Raw genomic sequence first — 16,867 nt, forward strand, 5'->3', positions numbered from 1 at the left:
AGGTGTGACCAATATGTATTGTAAGTGTATAAGATCCTTCCCGTATGGGAAGTGAATGTTGTGTGCAAATTTGATCGCATTTGGTTAAGCGGTTGGTGAGATTAGCGACGACGTACAAACTATTTAACATTTTTATTTATATAGATGTATGTTGTGAATGTATCTAAGTTTATCCGGAGGTGTTCCTGGGGGTGGGGGTGGGAAGAGATTTGCATTTATGTGCATACTTTAGCATTTTTCAGAAGTACGTGGGTACATTTTCAAGAAAGGTTTCTGCACATAAATTAGCAGGAGAATAGTGTGTTGATGGTTTTGGTGAGATAATTTCCAAATTGAATTTATGCATATAAGTATGTTTTGAAAACTGGTGTAAAGTGTGTATTTGTCATCAAATTTATGTGGGCAGTTATAACATTACCTTGTAAATGTTATGAAATATTCTCACACAATCAGGAAAATTACCTGTACACCCAGTCATTTCAGAAAAGATATTTCATTTGGTAATTCAACTTGTTCCAGAAGATTGGTTAGAAACATTATACTTTGATTCAGAAAAGTCCTAGAATATGAGTTCAAAATTCCACTCTTTGAATGACTTTGCTATCTTCAGCACATCACTTCATCTTCCTCTATCTTTGGGACCCCATTTGAAAATAAGGTACTTGACAGTGCCTGATGCTAAGGGTTCAATTTTCAAATAATTATTACATGAGAAAGATAACAGGGTAAAAATTGGGCACATTTTTTGTCAAACCTAAGGTTAGGTTTGCAGCTGAAAATTTTCCTAAAACTAGTTAGGCAAAATTTGACTGGTTAGATTTAAGCTTGTAATTAATTTGCCTAGTTTAGGAGGGTGAATCAGTTGGTTAATACTGAATATCCACGCTAACTGGTTACCTTTTCAATACTAAATTTAAAAACATATCCAAGAAAATAAAACATTTTGTTGCATCCGTCGATCTCAGATGGCTTCGACCTTTGTGCCTCACCTTTCTCTCTACTCTCCCCGCTAGCCTTGGGAAGATGGCTACCGCCATGTCTGCATGCTGCTTTCTCCAGCATTGCCGGAATGGCTATGGCAAAGCCTCACGCCATGTTTCTCCTAAGGGTCTCTTAGGGTGCGTGCGTGCATGCCACCCACGTCTTTATCCACGTCACGGCAGGAACTTCAGGGGCGTCCCCCTCGAGTGACGTCACGCCATCCGGGTATTTAGCCTGCCCTTGTTTGCTAGCTAATCAAGTTAGCAAGGATTGTGAATGGATGGAAAGCCTCCGGTCTGAGCTACTCTGCCGCTTCCTTGCTGCTGCTGGAAGTTCTCTCTGCCCTTCGGGGTATTTCTCTAACCTGGGTACCCGCTCCTCGAGGGCCCATTGCCTTCTTTCAGGTGCCTATCTGGGATCAGGTACTCGCTCCTTGAGGGCCTGCTCTCCCTGGCTCTGTGCCTATGTTCAACTACTTCTGCCTGCTGGGATCTCCACTTATATAGTTACCAATTTACAGGCCGATACAGTACAGTGTGCTCCGGCGGAGCGCACTGTTAACCCGCGTTTGAAAGCGCGTTTTCAATGCGCTAGCTTTACCCCTTATTCAGTAAGGGGTAATAACGTGTCAAAAACACGCGTCCACCCCCCCCCAAAACTAATAGTGCCGGCAACATCCGTCCTCCGGCTCCTGGGCCGTCAGCTGCCACTAATCAAAATGGCGCCGATGGCCCTTTGCCCTTACCATGTGACAGGGTATCCGTGCCATTGGCCGAATCCTGTCACATGGTAGGAGGACTGGATAGCCGGCGCCATCTTGTGCTCCTACCATGTGACAGGGGCTGACCAATGGCACTGGTAGCCCCTGTGACATAGTAAGGGCAAAGGCTATCGGCGCCATTTTGATTACTGGCAGCCGATGGCCCAATTGCAGGAGATCGCTCCTGGCCCCCTGATTGACCACCAGGGGCTTTTGGCAAGTCTTGGGGGACCCTCCTGACCCCCACAAGACTTGCCAAAAGTCCAGCGGGGGTCCGGGAGCGACCTCCTGCACTCGGACCGTCGGCTGCCAGTATTCAAAATGGCGCCGATAGCCTTTGCCCTTACTATGTCACAGGGGCTACCGGTGCCATTGGTCATCCCCTGTTACATGGTAGGAGCACATGATGGCGCCGGCCATACAGTGCTCCTACCATGTGACAGGATCCAGCCAATGGCACGGATAACCTGTCACATGGTAAGGGCAAAGGGCCATCGGTGCCATTTTGATTAGTGGCAGCAGACGGCCTGGGAGCGGGAGGACGGCCTGGAGCGGGAGATCGCGGGAGATCGCTCCCTGGACCCCCACTGGACCTGTAAAAAGGACCACCAGGTACCTGTAAAAAGTTTTTGGGGGGGTCGGGAGGGTGGGGGAAGCTAAGGGGTTACTTTTAAAGGGTCGGGGTGGGTTTTTTGTTTATCGGCTGGGGTGCAGCCGATAAACAAAATGCGATCGGGCCCGATGGAAAAAACCCCACATGTGAATCGGAACCGGAATCTGAACCGATTCCGGTTCCGATTCACATCTTTTCTGCTTTTCTGTGCACCCTCCGACTTGATATCATGGCGATATTAAGTCGGAGGTCCCAAAAGTTAAAAATAAAAATAAAAAATAAAAAAAATTTAAAATCGTCCTGTGGCTCGCGTCGGCTGTTAAACTCGCTGGCAGCCACCGCTCCTGTCAAAAAAGAGGCTCTAGGGACGCACTAGTGTCCTTAGTGCCTCTTTTTACCGCGGGCCCTCATTTGCATGTGGGCCGATACTAAAGCGCACGCACAGGAGAGCGAGCGCTCGCCCGCTCGCCCGCTCTCCCGTGACTTTTACTGTATCGGCCCATTAGTGAGTAATCTAACATTCTCAGTCTGTCTCATCTACAGCTCTGCTGCACTGGGAACCTGCATCCGGATCTCCCTATACTATCTCTGTGACACGGGTTCCCTCTGCCGAGGGTCCCTGGACTGCTACCTCTGGATCACTTCACTACTGCCACCTCTGGTGGTATACCTCAGCTGTATAATAAAGATGAATCTCTGTGTTTGTGCATCTCCATCGCTGGTACCTCCCTCTGGAATTCCCTCCCCAATTTCCTCCGTCTAGAGCCATCCCTGCACAAATTTAAGAAAGGAGTCAAGACATGGCTCTTCAAGCAGGCCTACCCTGATACAAACCAAACATAGGCTGTCTCCCCTGATCAGTACTTCCATGATGGCTTCCCAATCCATCCTCTTGCCCCTTCCCTACCCCATCGCTCTCACCTTAGCTCCTCCTCAACTACCTTCCCTCATTTCAGCCTTTTACTTCCTACATATTTATGCAATTGATAGCAGCCTTAACGGATAAGATGTCTATAGATGTATATAGTGATAGCCTAGTACTGTGGTTCCTCATGGGGCTCCTCCCCGTGGGCGTGGTCATCTCCACAGTAACCAAGAATCCACTCAAACACCTCAAAACCATAACACATTTCACATATGAACAGAATTTGATGGTTGAAGGAGCTGAAACAATACAGAACAAGCCACTCCTCCAAATGCAAAGCTAAAGGGAATAATGCTGTTTGATAATTTGTTTTTAAGGATTATTACATAGTTACTGTTTTTCAGTTCCATTATAGGAGCCATCATCAGGGTTACGGAATTATATTTTACTCAGTATGGATATATTTTTCAAAAACAAAAATGGCAAGGTTCTTGCCAAAGTAAATTTACCATCTTAAATGTAACATTTAATCTGTTAGATCAAACTGGCTAACTGCTGAAGTTAGACAGTTAAAGCTTTGAAAAAGGACCTTTAGGATTCTCAGTGCTAACTTAGGACTGGATTCACCATTCTATTGCAGAACGGTGAATCCAGCTAAAAAGGGGGGGCGGGCCTGTGAAAGCCGGCAGCCATCGCACCACAGCGGTGTTATCACTGCCAGCTTTCGCACCCAATAGCACCACCATGAAAGGTGGTGCTTTTGGGTGCGTTACTGGCGAGAATAACGTGGCTTACCTTATAGCCGCCAGCGAAGACATCACGGAGTCCACCCCGATGCTGCCACGACCCCTCCCTCGCCACCCCGATTCTGCCCTGACTCCGCCCCTAGCAAGCTATCGCACGCGATAAGCTTTACAAAATGACCCCCTAATTTACACACCTTAAACTAGTGAATGAATTGCAGGCTTAAATCTAACTGGTCAAATTTGAATGGCTAGATTTAAGTGAATTTTCAGCTTCAAGCCTACCCAGTTATGTCTGACTAGAAATATTTCTAAAAATAACCTGTTAAATTAACTGATTACTTTTGTTAATCTGCAATTCTTTGAAAATTGATCCCTAAGATTTTTTTGCCAATGAGAAAAACGCTTAGGAATCAATTTTCAAAGCGTTTAACTGGTTAACTAGAATAAGATAGCCAGTTAAAAGTGTTCATTTTAAATGTATCTCCTGCTGAACAGCTAAATTTTAACTAACTAAATTCACAAGTTGGCCCAGTTTAATAAAGCTAAAAAGAGATGGCTACAGAGACGTTTCTAGAATAGGTTTACAATTCTATTGGTTAGCACTTTTTCAGTGTTAGCTGGCTAAAGGGACTATTTACTGCGTGGTGTTAGCATATTAACATGCATTGAACACTGAAAGGTGAATTTTAAAAGCCTGGCGAATTCCAAAATTGGAAGATATGCACACAAGTTGGGCACGCGCTTGCCCATCAAATTTCAAAAGCTGCCCAGATGCGTGCGTATCTCCAACAGTGCACACATCTCACTTTGATTCAAAAAGGGGTGTGGTCTGGATGGGGCATGTCCATTTCAGGGCATGGCCAAGAGATGTGCACAACAATACTTATGTGCCTGGAGGCACACCCAGGTCCACTGCTGCAGAACTTAACTTCTACTATGGAATTGTCTATTTCTGCTGGGTTTAAAGGGTCTAGGGGGGAGTGCAGGTTATCAAATCATGAGGGTCTGGAGGACATAGCTCTTAACTGGATGAACTGGTGAAACTGGCAATGGTGTGGACGTGCGCTGGTTTTAAAATACCCTGAGTTATGTGGCAGAATCAGGATGTGAACACCCAGGTTATTTTATAACATATTTGCTATGTGTGCGCAAGTTATAAAATGACCATGTATCTGGGAGTGTGTCAATGCACATATACCAAAGTATGCCTGCATGCCAGTTTAAAAGTTATCATTTCAATTTGGTGTTTAGCACACATTAAAGTCATGTTAGTGCTAAAACGTTTTGTAGAACATGCAGAAAAAATTATGTCTGCATGTTCTACAGACATAATCCCATAAGTGTTCCATTTATTTTCACTGTAACTTTCATCATCAGAGGAAATGAAATTCTCCATATATTTAAAAAATCTGCTATCATTTCACTAATTTTCTGATGCTAGTTGATTATTAACTACTGAATTGTTTCATATGAGAAAACACAATTTGTCTTCTTCCAATACCATTATGATGACTATGTAACCCCTCTTCCCAAGTTATTACATTGGCTTCCTATCCACTTCTGCATACATTTCAAGCTTCTCTTACTCACCAACAAATGCATTCACTCTGTGGCTCCTCATTACCTATATTTTATTTTCTCTCCCTACATCCTTCCTCATGAAATTTGGTTTCTTTCTGTAAATATTCAAATCCACACTAAAAACTCACATTTTTTAGGTTGTTTTAAATCCTAAATGTTCCTCTTTACTGAAGAAGATGTTAGGCACATAACCCTTGCTTGAACTGATATTTAAAGGTGGCAATTCAGAGGATCTGAAAAAAAATCACAGTGAACCTAGAAGATGTAATAAGGCAAACTGACAAACTAAAGAGTAGCAAATCACCTGGACCAGATAGTATATATTCCAGAGTGCTGAAAGAATGGAAAATTAAATTGCAGATCTACTATTAGTAATCTATAAACTGTCATTAAAATCAGCTATAGTACCTGAAGATTGGAGGGTGGCCAACATAATGCCAATATTTAAAAAGGATTCTAGGGATTATCTCTGAAAGTATAGACAGTTAGGCCTGAAATCAGTTCCAGAAAAATGGTTGAAATTATTATAAGGAATAAAATTTCTGAACATATAGTCATAGTTTAATGGGACAAAGCCAACATGGATTTAGCCAAGGGATGTCTTGCCTTACCAAACTAATTGGAGAAAGTTCTTTTTCACTCAACGTACAATTAAACTCTGGAATTTGTTGCCAGAAGATGTGGTTGCAGTTAGTATAGCTGTGTTTAAAAAAGGTTTGGATAAGTTCTTGGAGGAGAAGTCCATTACCTGAAGTTGACAGCCGCTGCTATTACTAGCAACAGTAACATGGAATAGACTTAGTTTCTGGGTACTTGCCAGGTTCTTATAGCCTGGATTGGCCACTGTTGGAAGCAGGATGCTGGGCTTGAATGGACCCTTGGTCTGATCCAGTATGGCATTTTCTTATGTTCTTATATGTACATACACATATGAGGCTGTCCCTGCTCTGTGGCAAGTACAATCTAATTAAGACACACAGATACACAAGGTTTTTAAAAACTCATTTATTATAGTTAACATGAATAAAATCAATTAGGCTGTGATCAAGAAGTGATCTTCAAGCTTTTGAAGATTTTTTTAGCAGTCTCAAAAAGGTGAGTTTTTTTTGTAGGTGTGAATGAGCATGTGGATAAAGGTGAACCATTTGAAATAGTGTACCTGGATTTTCAGAAACCATTTGACAAAGTATCTTATGAGAAAATATTGAGGAAATTAAAATGTCATGAGACAGGAGGAAATGCCCAATTGTGAATTGCGAACTGGTTAAAAATTAGAAAACAGATTGTATAGCTAAATAGTCAAATTTTCAATGAAGAAGGTGAATAGTAGAGTCCCCCAAGGATCTGTACTGGAAAACGGCTTTTTATCATGTTTGTAAATGACCTAGGAATAAGAATAATGAGTGAGGTGATCAAAATTTAAGATGATACAAAATTATTCAAGGTGACCTTGCAAGACTGGGCATTCAGATAACAGATAACATTTAATGTGGACAAGTGCAAATTGATACATCAAGGATCATCTTTTATATGTATCTGTAAATATTTAGTTGTGCTTTAAAAATAAGTATTAGTACTAGTAGTAAAGTACAGATAGCAAAATCAGGTTACATGGCATATAAGTGGGTCTAAAGTTTTCATAGATAGTGTAAATTATAATCTCATGAATATACAGTACTATGAGGTTATCCTAAAAACCAGAATGATTTTCAGCTTTAGATGACTGGAATACATCATTCCAGAGAGCTGAACTTTTCTTAAAGCTTTTATTATGTAATAATGCAGTTCATTTACATATATAGCTACACTCTATTGATAGATACAGCCTGCTTGCATATTGTAAACATACCAAAACTAGCTGAAAAGGCCTCAAGATGAGGTGATGGAGGCCCTTATTCTCTATATTTTCCCAGGTGTCTCTCCTCTGATACCTCAGTTTCCTAGGGACACTCCCTGCCGGTATGCTGCACTGTTGTGGTAGCCTATCTTCTTGGATTTGCAGAGGACCAGGTTGCCTGTATTTATGTTACCTGTGCTGTTGTCTGTTTCACTGACTGCATATGGTACTGCACGATATGGGGTAGATTTTCAACGGGTTACGCTCACAACCCCCAAAAACTACCCCTGTGCGCACCGAGCCTATTTTGCGTAGGTTCGGCGGTGCACGCAAGCAAGCCCTGGGACGCGCGTATGTCCCGGGGCTTTCCAAAATGGGCAGTCCGGGGGCATGGCTGGAGCATGGCGGCAGACCAGGGGCGGTCCTGGGCATGGCCGGGGGTATGGCGGTGGTTCGGGGGCGGAGTCGAGTGCTCTGGCACAGCGGGCAGGCGTAACTTTTGGAGCAAAGGTAGGGGGGGGATTTAGTTAGGGATGGGGGGTGGGTGGGTTAGATAGGGGAAGGGAGGGGAAGGTGGGGGGGGGCTGGAAAAAAAGTTCCCTCCAAGGTCGCTCCGATTTCGGAGCATGCCGAGCCCGGATTTTATAACATGCGCACGGCAGCGCGCGCATGTTTTAAAACCAGGCGTAGATTTGTTTGCGGCAGATTGTGTGAACAAATCTACATCCGTGTGTATCTTTTAAGATCTGGCCCCAAGTGCAGGCTGCACATGCATAGTCCAGCACAGTGAAACAGACAAGGATGAGTCGTATGTATAAAGGATCATTTTTGTGTTATTATTGGTAATCTTATTTAACTCTATTATATTAAAAAGATTTACTTATTTATTTTGTTTATTTTTCTTATAACAGGATTTAAAATCCAATAATCAACGTGATGAAATAGCAGGGGCACGCGCTTCACTCAAGCAAAATTCGTCTCTCCTACGTTCAGTTTGCACAGCATGCTTGGAACATTCTGATGTCCTATCTCTCAAGGCTAGCAGGGATGACATTTGCAATGAAATACAGAAGGCCCTCACTGCTATCTCTAATGCTTCTCAAGGAGTGGAAGATCAAAAAGTTGAGTCAACATCTTGTTCAGAGACTCTGGGAAGTGCACTTGATGACCTTGAGGTAAGCACCTTAAATGTTAAGAAATTGTACCAAATAATAATGAAAAGTGTTGAAAAACAAACTTGATTCCATTCCTAATATTCTGTTTGCTTTTTTGACTGCCATAGCACACTGAGCCAATGATTTCCATATATTTTCCACTATGATGCCCAGATCTTTTTCCTGGTTGGTAACTTCAAATATGGAACCTAACATCATGTAACTATAGCATGGGTTATTTTTCCCTATATGTATTACATTGCACTTGTCCACAATACATTTTGTCTGCCATTTGGGCGCCCAATCTTCCAGTCTCACAAGGTCCTCCTGCAATTTATTGCAATCTGCTTGTGATTTAAGTACTATGAATAATTTTGTCATCTTAAAATTGTCCCCCAGCTGCTACAGGTATGTGCTGTGAATCTTATTGTTTCTTAACCCACAGGGATTAGCAGCTGTATAATATTCCCTTGGTCTTCTAAGGGTGACAAATATAGTGAAACATACCATTAATTACCCTGGACTATGTAAAGAGGTTTCTCAGAGGACAAGCAGGATGGTAGTCCTCACATATGGGAGACATCATCAGGATGGAGCCCAATCACGGAAAATTTCTGTCAAAGTTTCCAGACCTTTGACTGGCCCCTACTGGGTATGCCCAGCAGGGCACTAACCCTACAGCCAGCAGGGGTCCCCCTTCAGTCTTCTTTTTTCCACGCAGCAGTAGCCTAGCGGTAAAGGAGCTCTGAAGAGATTCCTGACAGGAATTTTCCTCACGGAATTACTAAAAGTTTAATTGCCCCACAGGGGTCCCTCCTTTAACTTTTCTCAGTCCGCGGTACTCCGGTAAGTTTTTACCTGTTTTTCCGTCGATTATTAGGGATGTGAATCGGGCTTCGGACGATTGAAAATATCGGACGATATTTTCAAAATCGTCAGAAAGCGGGGGCTCCCCCAAAATGATAGGAAAACCCCACGATATCGATCATGGGGGTTCTCTTATCATTTTGGGGGAGGGTGGGAAAAACAGCACACAAAAATAACCCCTAAACCCACCCTGACCCTTTAAAACTAATACCTTAGCTTCCCCCACCCTCCCGACCCCCCCAAAAACTTTTTACAGGTACCTGGTGGTCCAGTGGGGGTCCCTGGAGCAATCTCCCGCTCCCGGGCCATCGGCTGCCACTAATCAAAATGGCGCCGATGGCCCTTTGCCCTTACCATGTGACAGGGTATCTATGCCATTGACCGGACCCTGTCACATGGTAGGAGCACTGGATGGCCGGCACCATCTTTGTGCTCCTACCATGTGACAGGGGCTGACCAATGGCACCGGTAGCCTCTGTGACATAGTAAGGGTAAAGGCTATTGGTGCCATTTTGAATACTGGCAGCCGACGGTCCGAGTGCAGGAGGTCGCTCTCGGACCCCCGCTGGACTTTTGGCAAGTCTTGTGGGGGTCAGGAGGGTCCCTCAAGACTTGCCAAAAGCCCCTGGTGGTCCAGCGGGGGTCCGGGAGCGATCTCCTGCACTCGGGCCATGGCTGCCAGTAATCAAAATGGCGCCGATAGACTTTGCCCTTACTATGTCACAGGGGCTACCGGTGCCATTGGTCAGCCCCTGTCACATGGTAGGAGCACAAGATGGCACGGGCCATCCAGTGCTCCTACCATGTGACAGGGTCCGGCCAATGGCACATATACCCTGTCACATGGTAAGGGCAAAGGGCCATCAGTGCCATTTTGATTAGTGGCAGCCGATGGCCCGGGAGCGGGAGATCGTCCCAGGGACCCCCACTGGACCACCAGATACCTGTAAAAAGTTTTTGGGGGGGTTGGGAGGATGGGGGAAGCTAAGGTATTAGTTTTAAAGGGTCAGGGTGGGTTTTTTTGTTTATCGGCTTGGGCGCAGCCGAGAAACAGAACCGCGATCGGGCCCGATGAAAAAAAAAAACCACATGTGAATCGGAACCGGAATCCGAGCCGATTCCGGCTCCGATTCACATCTCTATCGATTATCGTCGAGTTTGGCCCTTGCGGCCTACTGGCCATCGACCGTACCGTGGCTCGATTTTTTTCCATGGCCATGCCGTTGGGGTTTTGTCGGTGCCTGGACTGTACCCACACCATGTCTATCACAGACCCCCATAAAGTCTGTGTAATGTGCCTAGGACGTGAGCACGAAGTCTTGACCTGCACCAAATGTGCCCTAATGACACCAAAGGGTCACAAGGCCAAAATGGAGAATATGGACTTCTCTTCCATGCTCAAACCCCGACTCTGTCCATAGCTTCGATGTCGTCAGAACCGGCACCTTCCACTTCACGCCAGCATCGACCACCGACCAGTGACCAACTGCCATTGATGACTTCTCGGCCATTGACACCCTCCAATCCCCCTGAGGATCGAGGGGATCGCAGGGAGTACCATCGCCATCAACACCATAAGACTCGGACCATCGAGGGAGCAAAATCATCGACCTCACCATCGTCCGAGCCGCTGTCGAAGAGACCCCGTCCAGGAAAGGCACTGACCATTCCTGCGACCGAGTCCCTGAGGCAATGCGATTGGTGATCAGGAGCTGCAACTCCGCCTTTAACGGTGGTCCCTCCGGCTATGCCTCTGCCTCCTTCTTCTGTTCCGGAGCCGGGGCTGCTTGATCCAGGTCTCTGAGAAGAACTGGACCGGATGGTTCAGTAGGCAATCGACAAGGTGATGCAACGTCTTCAGGTTCCTCCGGCACCGACAACTGATCATTGACCCGATTCCGGCAGCGCTGGCACTGCTGCTATCCAGGATGGAAGCACTTATGACTGCCTTTCCTCTGATGGTTCCTGGATCTTCGATGGCTCCAATTCCCTCTCCACTGACTGCATCATCAGGAGGAAAAACACCATTTTGCATCCCTCCATCGGGAGTTGTGCCTCAGCCATCGATGCCGATACGTCCCTCGCCACTGACCCATCCATCGGTACCGATACGTCCGTCGGTGCCACTGACTCATCCATCGATGCCTTCGATGCCTGCACCAGTGCCTTCAATGCCATCATTGGTGCCTCCGATAATTCCTCCGATTCCTTCGGAGCCTAGACTGGGACCTTCAGGTCTTCAACCACCCTGTCCCCCTCTAGTTCCTAGAGGAGCAGGTGCTGATCCTTATGACACCTGGGGTGATGACACTTCAACGGACACCAATGATTTACCTTCACTACCTTCACCCACTGAGAGTAGGAAGTGTTCTCCTCCAGAGGACCTCTCCTTTATAAACTTTGTGAAGGAAATATCTGAATGGGTTCCCTTCCAATTGCAGACTGAACAGGATGATAGGCACCAGATGATGGAATTGCTCCAATCCCTGGATGCCCCAAGGTAATCACCTCCATTCCCATCCATCAGGTCCTTCTCGATCTTCTCAAGAAGAACTGGGAACATCCTGGATCAATTGCTCCAGTACCTAGGAAAGCTGACATAAGAACATAAAAACATGCCATACTGGGTCAGACCAAGGGTCCATCAAGCCCAGCATCCTGTTTCCAACAGTGGCCAATCCAGGCCATAAGAACCTGGCAAGTACCCCAAAACTAAGTCTATTCCATGTTACCATTGCTAGTAATAGCAGTGGCTATTTTCTAAGTCAACTTAATTAATAGCAGGTAATGGACTTCTCCTCCAAGAACTTATCCAATCCTTTTTTAAACACAGCTATACTAACTGCACTAACCACATCCTCTGGCAACAAATTCCAGAGTTTAATTATGCGTTGAGTAAAAAAGAACTTTCTCCAATTAGTTTTAAATGTGCCACATGCTAACTTCATGGAGTGCCCCCTAGTCTTTCTATTATCCGAAAGAGTAAATAATCGATTCACATCTACCCGTTCTAGACCTCTCATGATTTTAAACACCTCTATCATATCCCCCCTCAGCCATCTCTTCTCCAAGCTGAAAAGTCCTAACCTCTTTAGTCTTTCCTCACAGGGGAGCTGTTCCATTCCCCTTATCATTTTGGTAGTCCTCTGTACTTTCTGCATCGTAATTATATCTTTTTTGAGATGCAGCAACCAGAACTGTACACAGTATTCAAGGTGTGGTCTCACCATGGAGCGATACAGAGGCATTATGACATTTTCCATTTTATTCACCATTCCCTTTCTAATAATTCCCAACATTCTGTTTGCTTTTTTGACTGCCGCAGCACACTGAACTGACGATTTCAATGTGTTATCCACTATGATGCCTAGATCTCTTTCTTGTGTTGTAGCACCTAATATGGAACCTAACATTGTATAACTATAGCATGGGTTATTTTTTCCTATATGCATCACATTGCACTTATCCACATTAAATTTCATCTGCCATTTTGATGCCCAATTTTCCAGTCAGTTCCAGGTTTTCAATAATCTCAACTTGATCACCACTCGGTCGTTGTAGAGTCTGCACAAAAAAGGGCGAAGAGGTCAAAACCTCACTCATCTTTTCCTCCTGGAAAGGAACAGAAGTTCCTAGATAACATTGGTCGCCGAATATTCCCAGGGGCCATGCTCATCTCCCGAATTGCCACCTCTCAGCTTTATATGACCCAATATAACAGGGTCATTTTTAAGCAGATACAGGATTCTCAGACTCCCTGCCTCAGCAATTTCAAGAACAATTACAAACCCTAGTCAACAATGGTTTTGAGGCAGGCAAGCATGAGATTAGAACATCTTATGACATTTTTGACACTTCTAACAGAGTGTCTGCAGCTGCCATTTCGGCGAGGCGGTGGGCCTGGCTCAAGTCTTCTGACCTTCACCCAGAAGAACAAGACCGGTTATCCGATTTGCCTTGTGTTGGAGATAATCTGTTTGGCGAACAGATTCAATGGATGGTGGTAGAATTAAAAGATCATCTTGAGAGCCTAAGACAGCTCTCTTTGATGCCTTCTGTCTTCTCCTGAAAACAGCCTTTTAGAAAGGACTCTAAGAAGTCATTCTTCCACTCGAAGAAATCTTACCCGCCACCATCCAGATCCCGTGCCACGAGACCTTATCAAAAACCGCAGTCTCGTCAAGTCCATAAACAAAAACCACAAGCAGCTCCTCAACCAGGACCTGCTTCAGGTTTTTGACTTCCACTTAGAGAGCAGCAGCCAGATTCCTCTGTCGCACATATCAATGGGAGGTCGATTGTGCCACTTCCACAACATGTGGCATTCAATTACATCTGACCAATGGATATTGGCAATCATTACTCAGGGTTACCATCTGAACTTTCTCGCCCTGCCACAGGACTCCCCACCTCTACAGACGTGGAGAACGTCCGAACACTCCATTCTTCTGGATCAAGAGGTTTCCCTCCTTCTCCAGTCAAGAGCAATAGAACCCATTCCATACTCTCAGCAAGGCCTAGGGTTCTATTCCCAGTACTTCCTAATCCCCAAAAAATCAGGAGGTGTCCATCCTATCCTAGACCTACGGGCCCTCAACAAGTACCTTCAATGAGAAAAGTTCAAGATGGTCACCTTGGGATTGCTTCTACCTCTTCTACAAAGAGGAGACTGGCTCTGCTCTCTGGACCTCCAGGACGCATACACCCACATTGCGATAACTCCAGCTCATCGCAAGTACCTTACCTGAGGTTTCTAGTAGGCCCCAAGCACTATCAATATCGAATGCTCCCATTTGGCCTAGCATCTGTGCCACTAGTCTTTCCCAAATGCCTCGTAGTTGTCGCAGCCTTCCTCAGAACCCAAGGTGTTCACGTCTACCCCTACCTGGACGATTGGTTAACCAGGGCTCCCACTCAGCAAGCTGCTCTGTCATCCCTCAATCTAACCTTACACACTCTAATTTCGCTAGGATTTCTCATCAACTACGACAAATCCTACTTAGTCCCATCTCCTTATCGTTCAATGGGGCAGACTTGGACACCTTACGAGCAAAGGCTTTCCTACCTCGACAATGCGCACTGACTCTTACATCCCTTGCTCACCAGCTGCAGTCTCAGCACTCCGCGAATGCATGCCAATTTCTCATCCTCCTCGGACACATGGCATTCTCAGTCCATGTCACACCAATGGCCCGCTTGGCCATGAGACTCATGCACTGGACTCTGAGGTCTCAATGGACTCAAGCTATTCAGCCTCTGTCGGCCATTGTCCGCATTACCGACTCACTCCGTCTGTCTCTCGCCTGGTGGAAAAATTGGACCAGTCTCCTCCAGGGCTTGCCCTTCCAGGTTCCAAATCCTCAAATCATTCTCACCACCGAAGCTTCCAACCTCGGGTGGGGAGCCTATGTAGCCGATCTGCAGACACAAGGCTCTTGGTCTTCAGAGGAAGCCAAACACCAAATAAATTTCCTGGAACTTCGAGCAATCAGATATGCTCTCAGGGCCTTTCAGGATCGCCTCTCAAATCAAGTCATCCTGATTCAGACGGACAACCAGGTGGCAATGTGGTACATCAACAAACAGGGAGGCACAGGCTCCTTCCTTCTGTGTCAGGAAGCTGCACAGATTTGGGCGGAAGCTCTCTCCCATTCAATGTACCTCAGAGCCACCTGGTTGCTGGGAGTGGACAATATCCTGGCAGACAAGCTGAGTCACGTCTTTCAACTGCACGAGTGGTCTCTCAACCCCTCGGTAGCAAACTCCATCTTCCAACAAAGGGGATATCCTCGGATAGACCTCTTTGCGTCCCCACAAAACCGTAAAGTGGAGAACTACTGCTCTCTCATTCGCAGCAAACACTCTCAACCCAGAGACACATTCTCCCTCTCTTGGGCAACTGGTCTGCTCTACGCATTCCCTCCACTTCCTCTTCTCTCGAAGACTCTCATGAAGTTATGTCAGGACAAGGGAACCATGAACCTGATAGCACCTCACTGGCCACGCCAAGTGTGGTTTCCAATACTTCAGGACCTCTCCATCCGCAAGCACATTCCCTTGGGAAAGGACCTGCTGCTGATCACTTAAAATGATCGGTGCCCTCGACATCCCAATCTTCAAGCCTTGTCCCTGATGGAATGGATGTTGAAAGGTTAATCCTTCAACCACTTAACCTTTCTGAGCCAGTTTCCCGTGTCTTGATTGCTTCACGAAAGCCTTCCATGGGAAAAGCTTACTCTTACAAATGGAAAAGGTTCACGTCATGGTGCTCTTCTCAGTCCCTTGACCCCTTTTCCTGTCCAATCCTGAAATTTCTGGACTATCTCTGGCATCTATCAGAGTCAGGTCTTAAGACTTCCTCCATTAGAATGCATGTCAGTACGGTAGCCGCCTTCCATAAACGTGTTCGGGATGTCTCTATATCAGTACACCCCCCTTGTAACACTTTTTTTGAAGGGCTTGCTCCACATCAAGCCTCCGCTACGTCCTCCGGCCCCTTCTTGGGACCTTAATCTTCACTCTTGTGAACTTAGATATCTCATATGGAAAGTGATTTTCCTTTTGGCTATCACTTCAGCTTGCAGAGTTAGTGAATTACAGGCCCTAGTTACCTATCCGCCTTACACTAAACTTCTGCAGGATCGGGCGGTACTCCGCACTCACCCGAAATTTTTACCTAAGGTAGTTCCGGATTTTCATCTTAATCAATCCATCATACTACCTACCTTTTTTCCCAGGCCCCATGCCAACCCAGGAGAATAGGCTCTGCATACCCTTGACTGTAAACAGGCTCTAGTGTTTTACCTAGACCGTACAGCTGCCCACAGGGAAAACACTCAATTGTTTGTCTCTTTCCACCCTAACAAGTTAGGAAAGCCTGTGGGTAATCAGACTCTCTCCTCCTGTTTGGTGGACTGCATATCCTTTTGCTATCAGCAAGCGGGCATTCCATTTCAAGACCGTGTTAAAGAACACTCTGTGAAGGCCATGGCGACTTCAGTAGCATACCTGCGATCGGTGCCGCTTCCTGACATTTGCAGGGCTGCCACCTGGAGTTCCCTCCACACTTTTGCAGCCTATTGCTTGGACAAAGCCGGAAGACAAGATTCCATCTTCGGCCAGTCTGTCCTTCGTAACCTATTTACAACGTAATGTACCAACACCCTTCTGCCTGCCCGGTGGGGTTCAGGATGCCCTCTACCAAATTCCGCCCCAGTTGTTGTGCCTGTTGCATGCCTTTAGGTACATTTGGTGCATGTTCAGACATCCTCAGCTCGGTACTCACCCATATGTGAGGACTACCATCCTGCTTGTCCTGTGAGAAAGCAAATGTTGCTTACCTGTAACAGGTGTTCTCACAGGACAGCAGGATGTTAGTCCTCACGAAACCCGCCCGCCGCCCCATGGTGTTGGGTTCGTAACATTTTGTTATTTTATTTTTCGGCTCTCCCTGTAGCTTTCAT

At 45.8% G+C, this 16,867-nt stretch overlaps 1 protein-coding gene across 2 annotated transcripts in view; it reads left to right on the forward strand.

Annotated features, from left to right (window-relative positions):
* Positions 1-16,867, forward strand: part of CTNNA3 (catenin alpha 3) — a 2,257,234-nt gene that overhangs the window by 435,368 nt on the left and 1,804,999 nt on the right. For both annotated transcript variants that reach the window (XM_029609715.1, XM_029609716.1), the window contains one exon: positions 8,295-8,558. In XM_029609715.1, the coding sequence (XP_029465575.1) occupies positions 8,295-8,558 (264 nt within the window). The remainder of the gene's footprint in view (positions 1-8,294; positions 8,559-16,867) is intronic.

The sequence above is a fragment of the Rhinatrema bivittatum genome, chromosome 7, assembly GCF_901001135.1.
Source record: "Rhinatrema bivittatum chromosome 7, aRhiBiv1.1, whole genome shotgun sequence".
In the NCBI taxonomy this organism is placed as follows: domain Eukaryota; kingdom Metazoa; phylum Chordata; class Amphibia; order Gymnophiona; family Rhinatrematidae; genus Rhinatrema; species Rhinatrema bivittatum.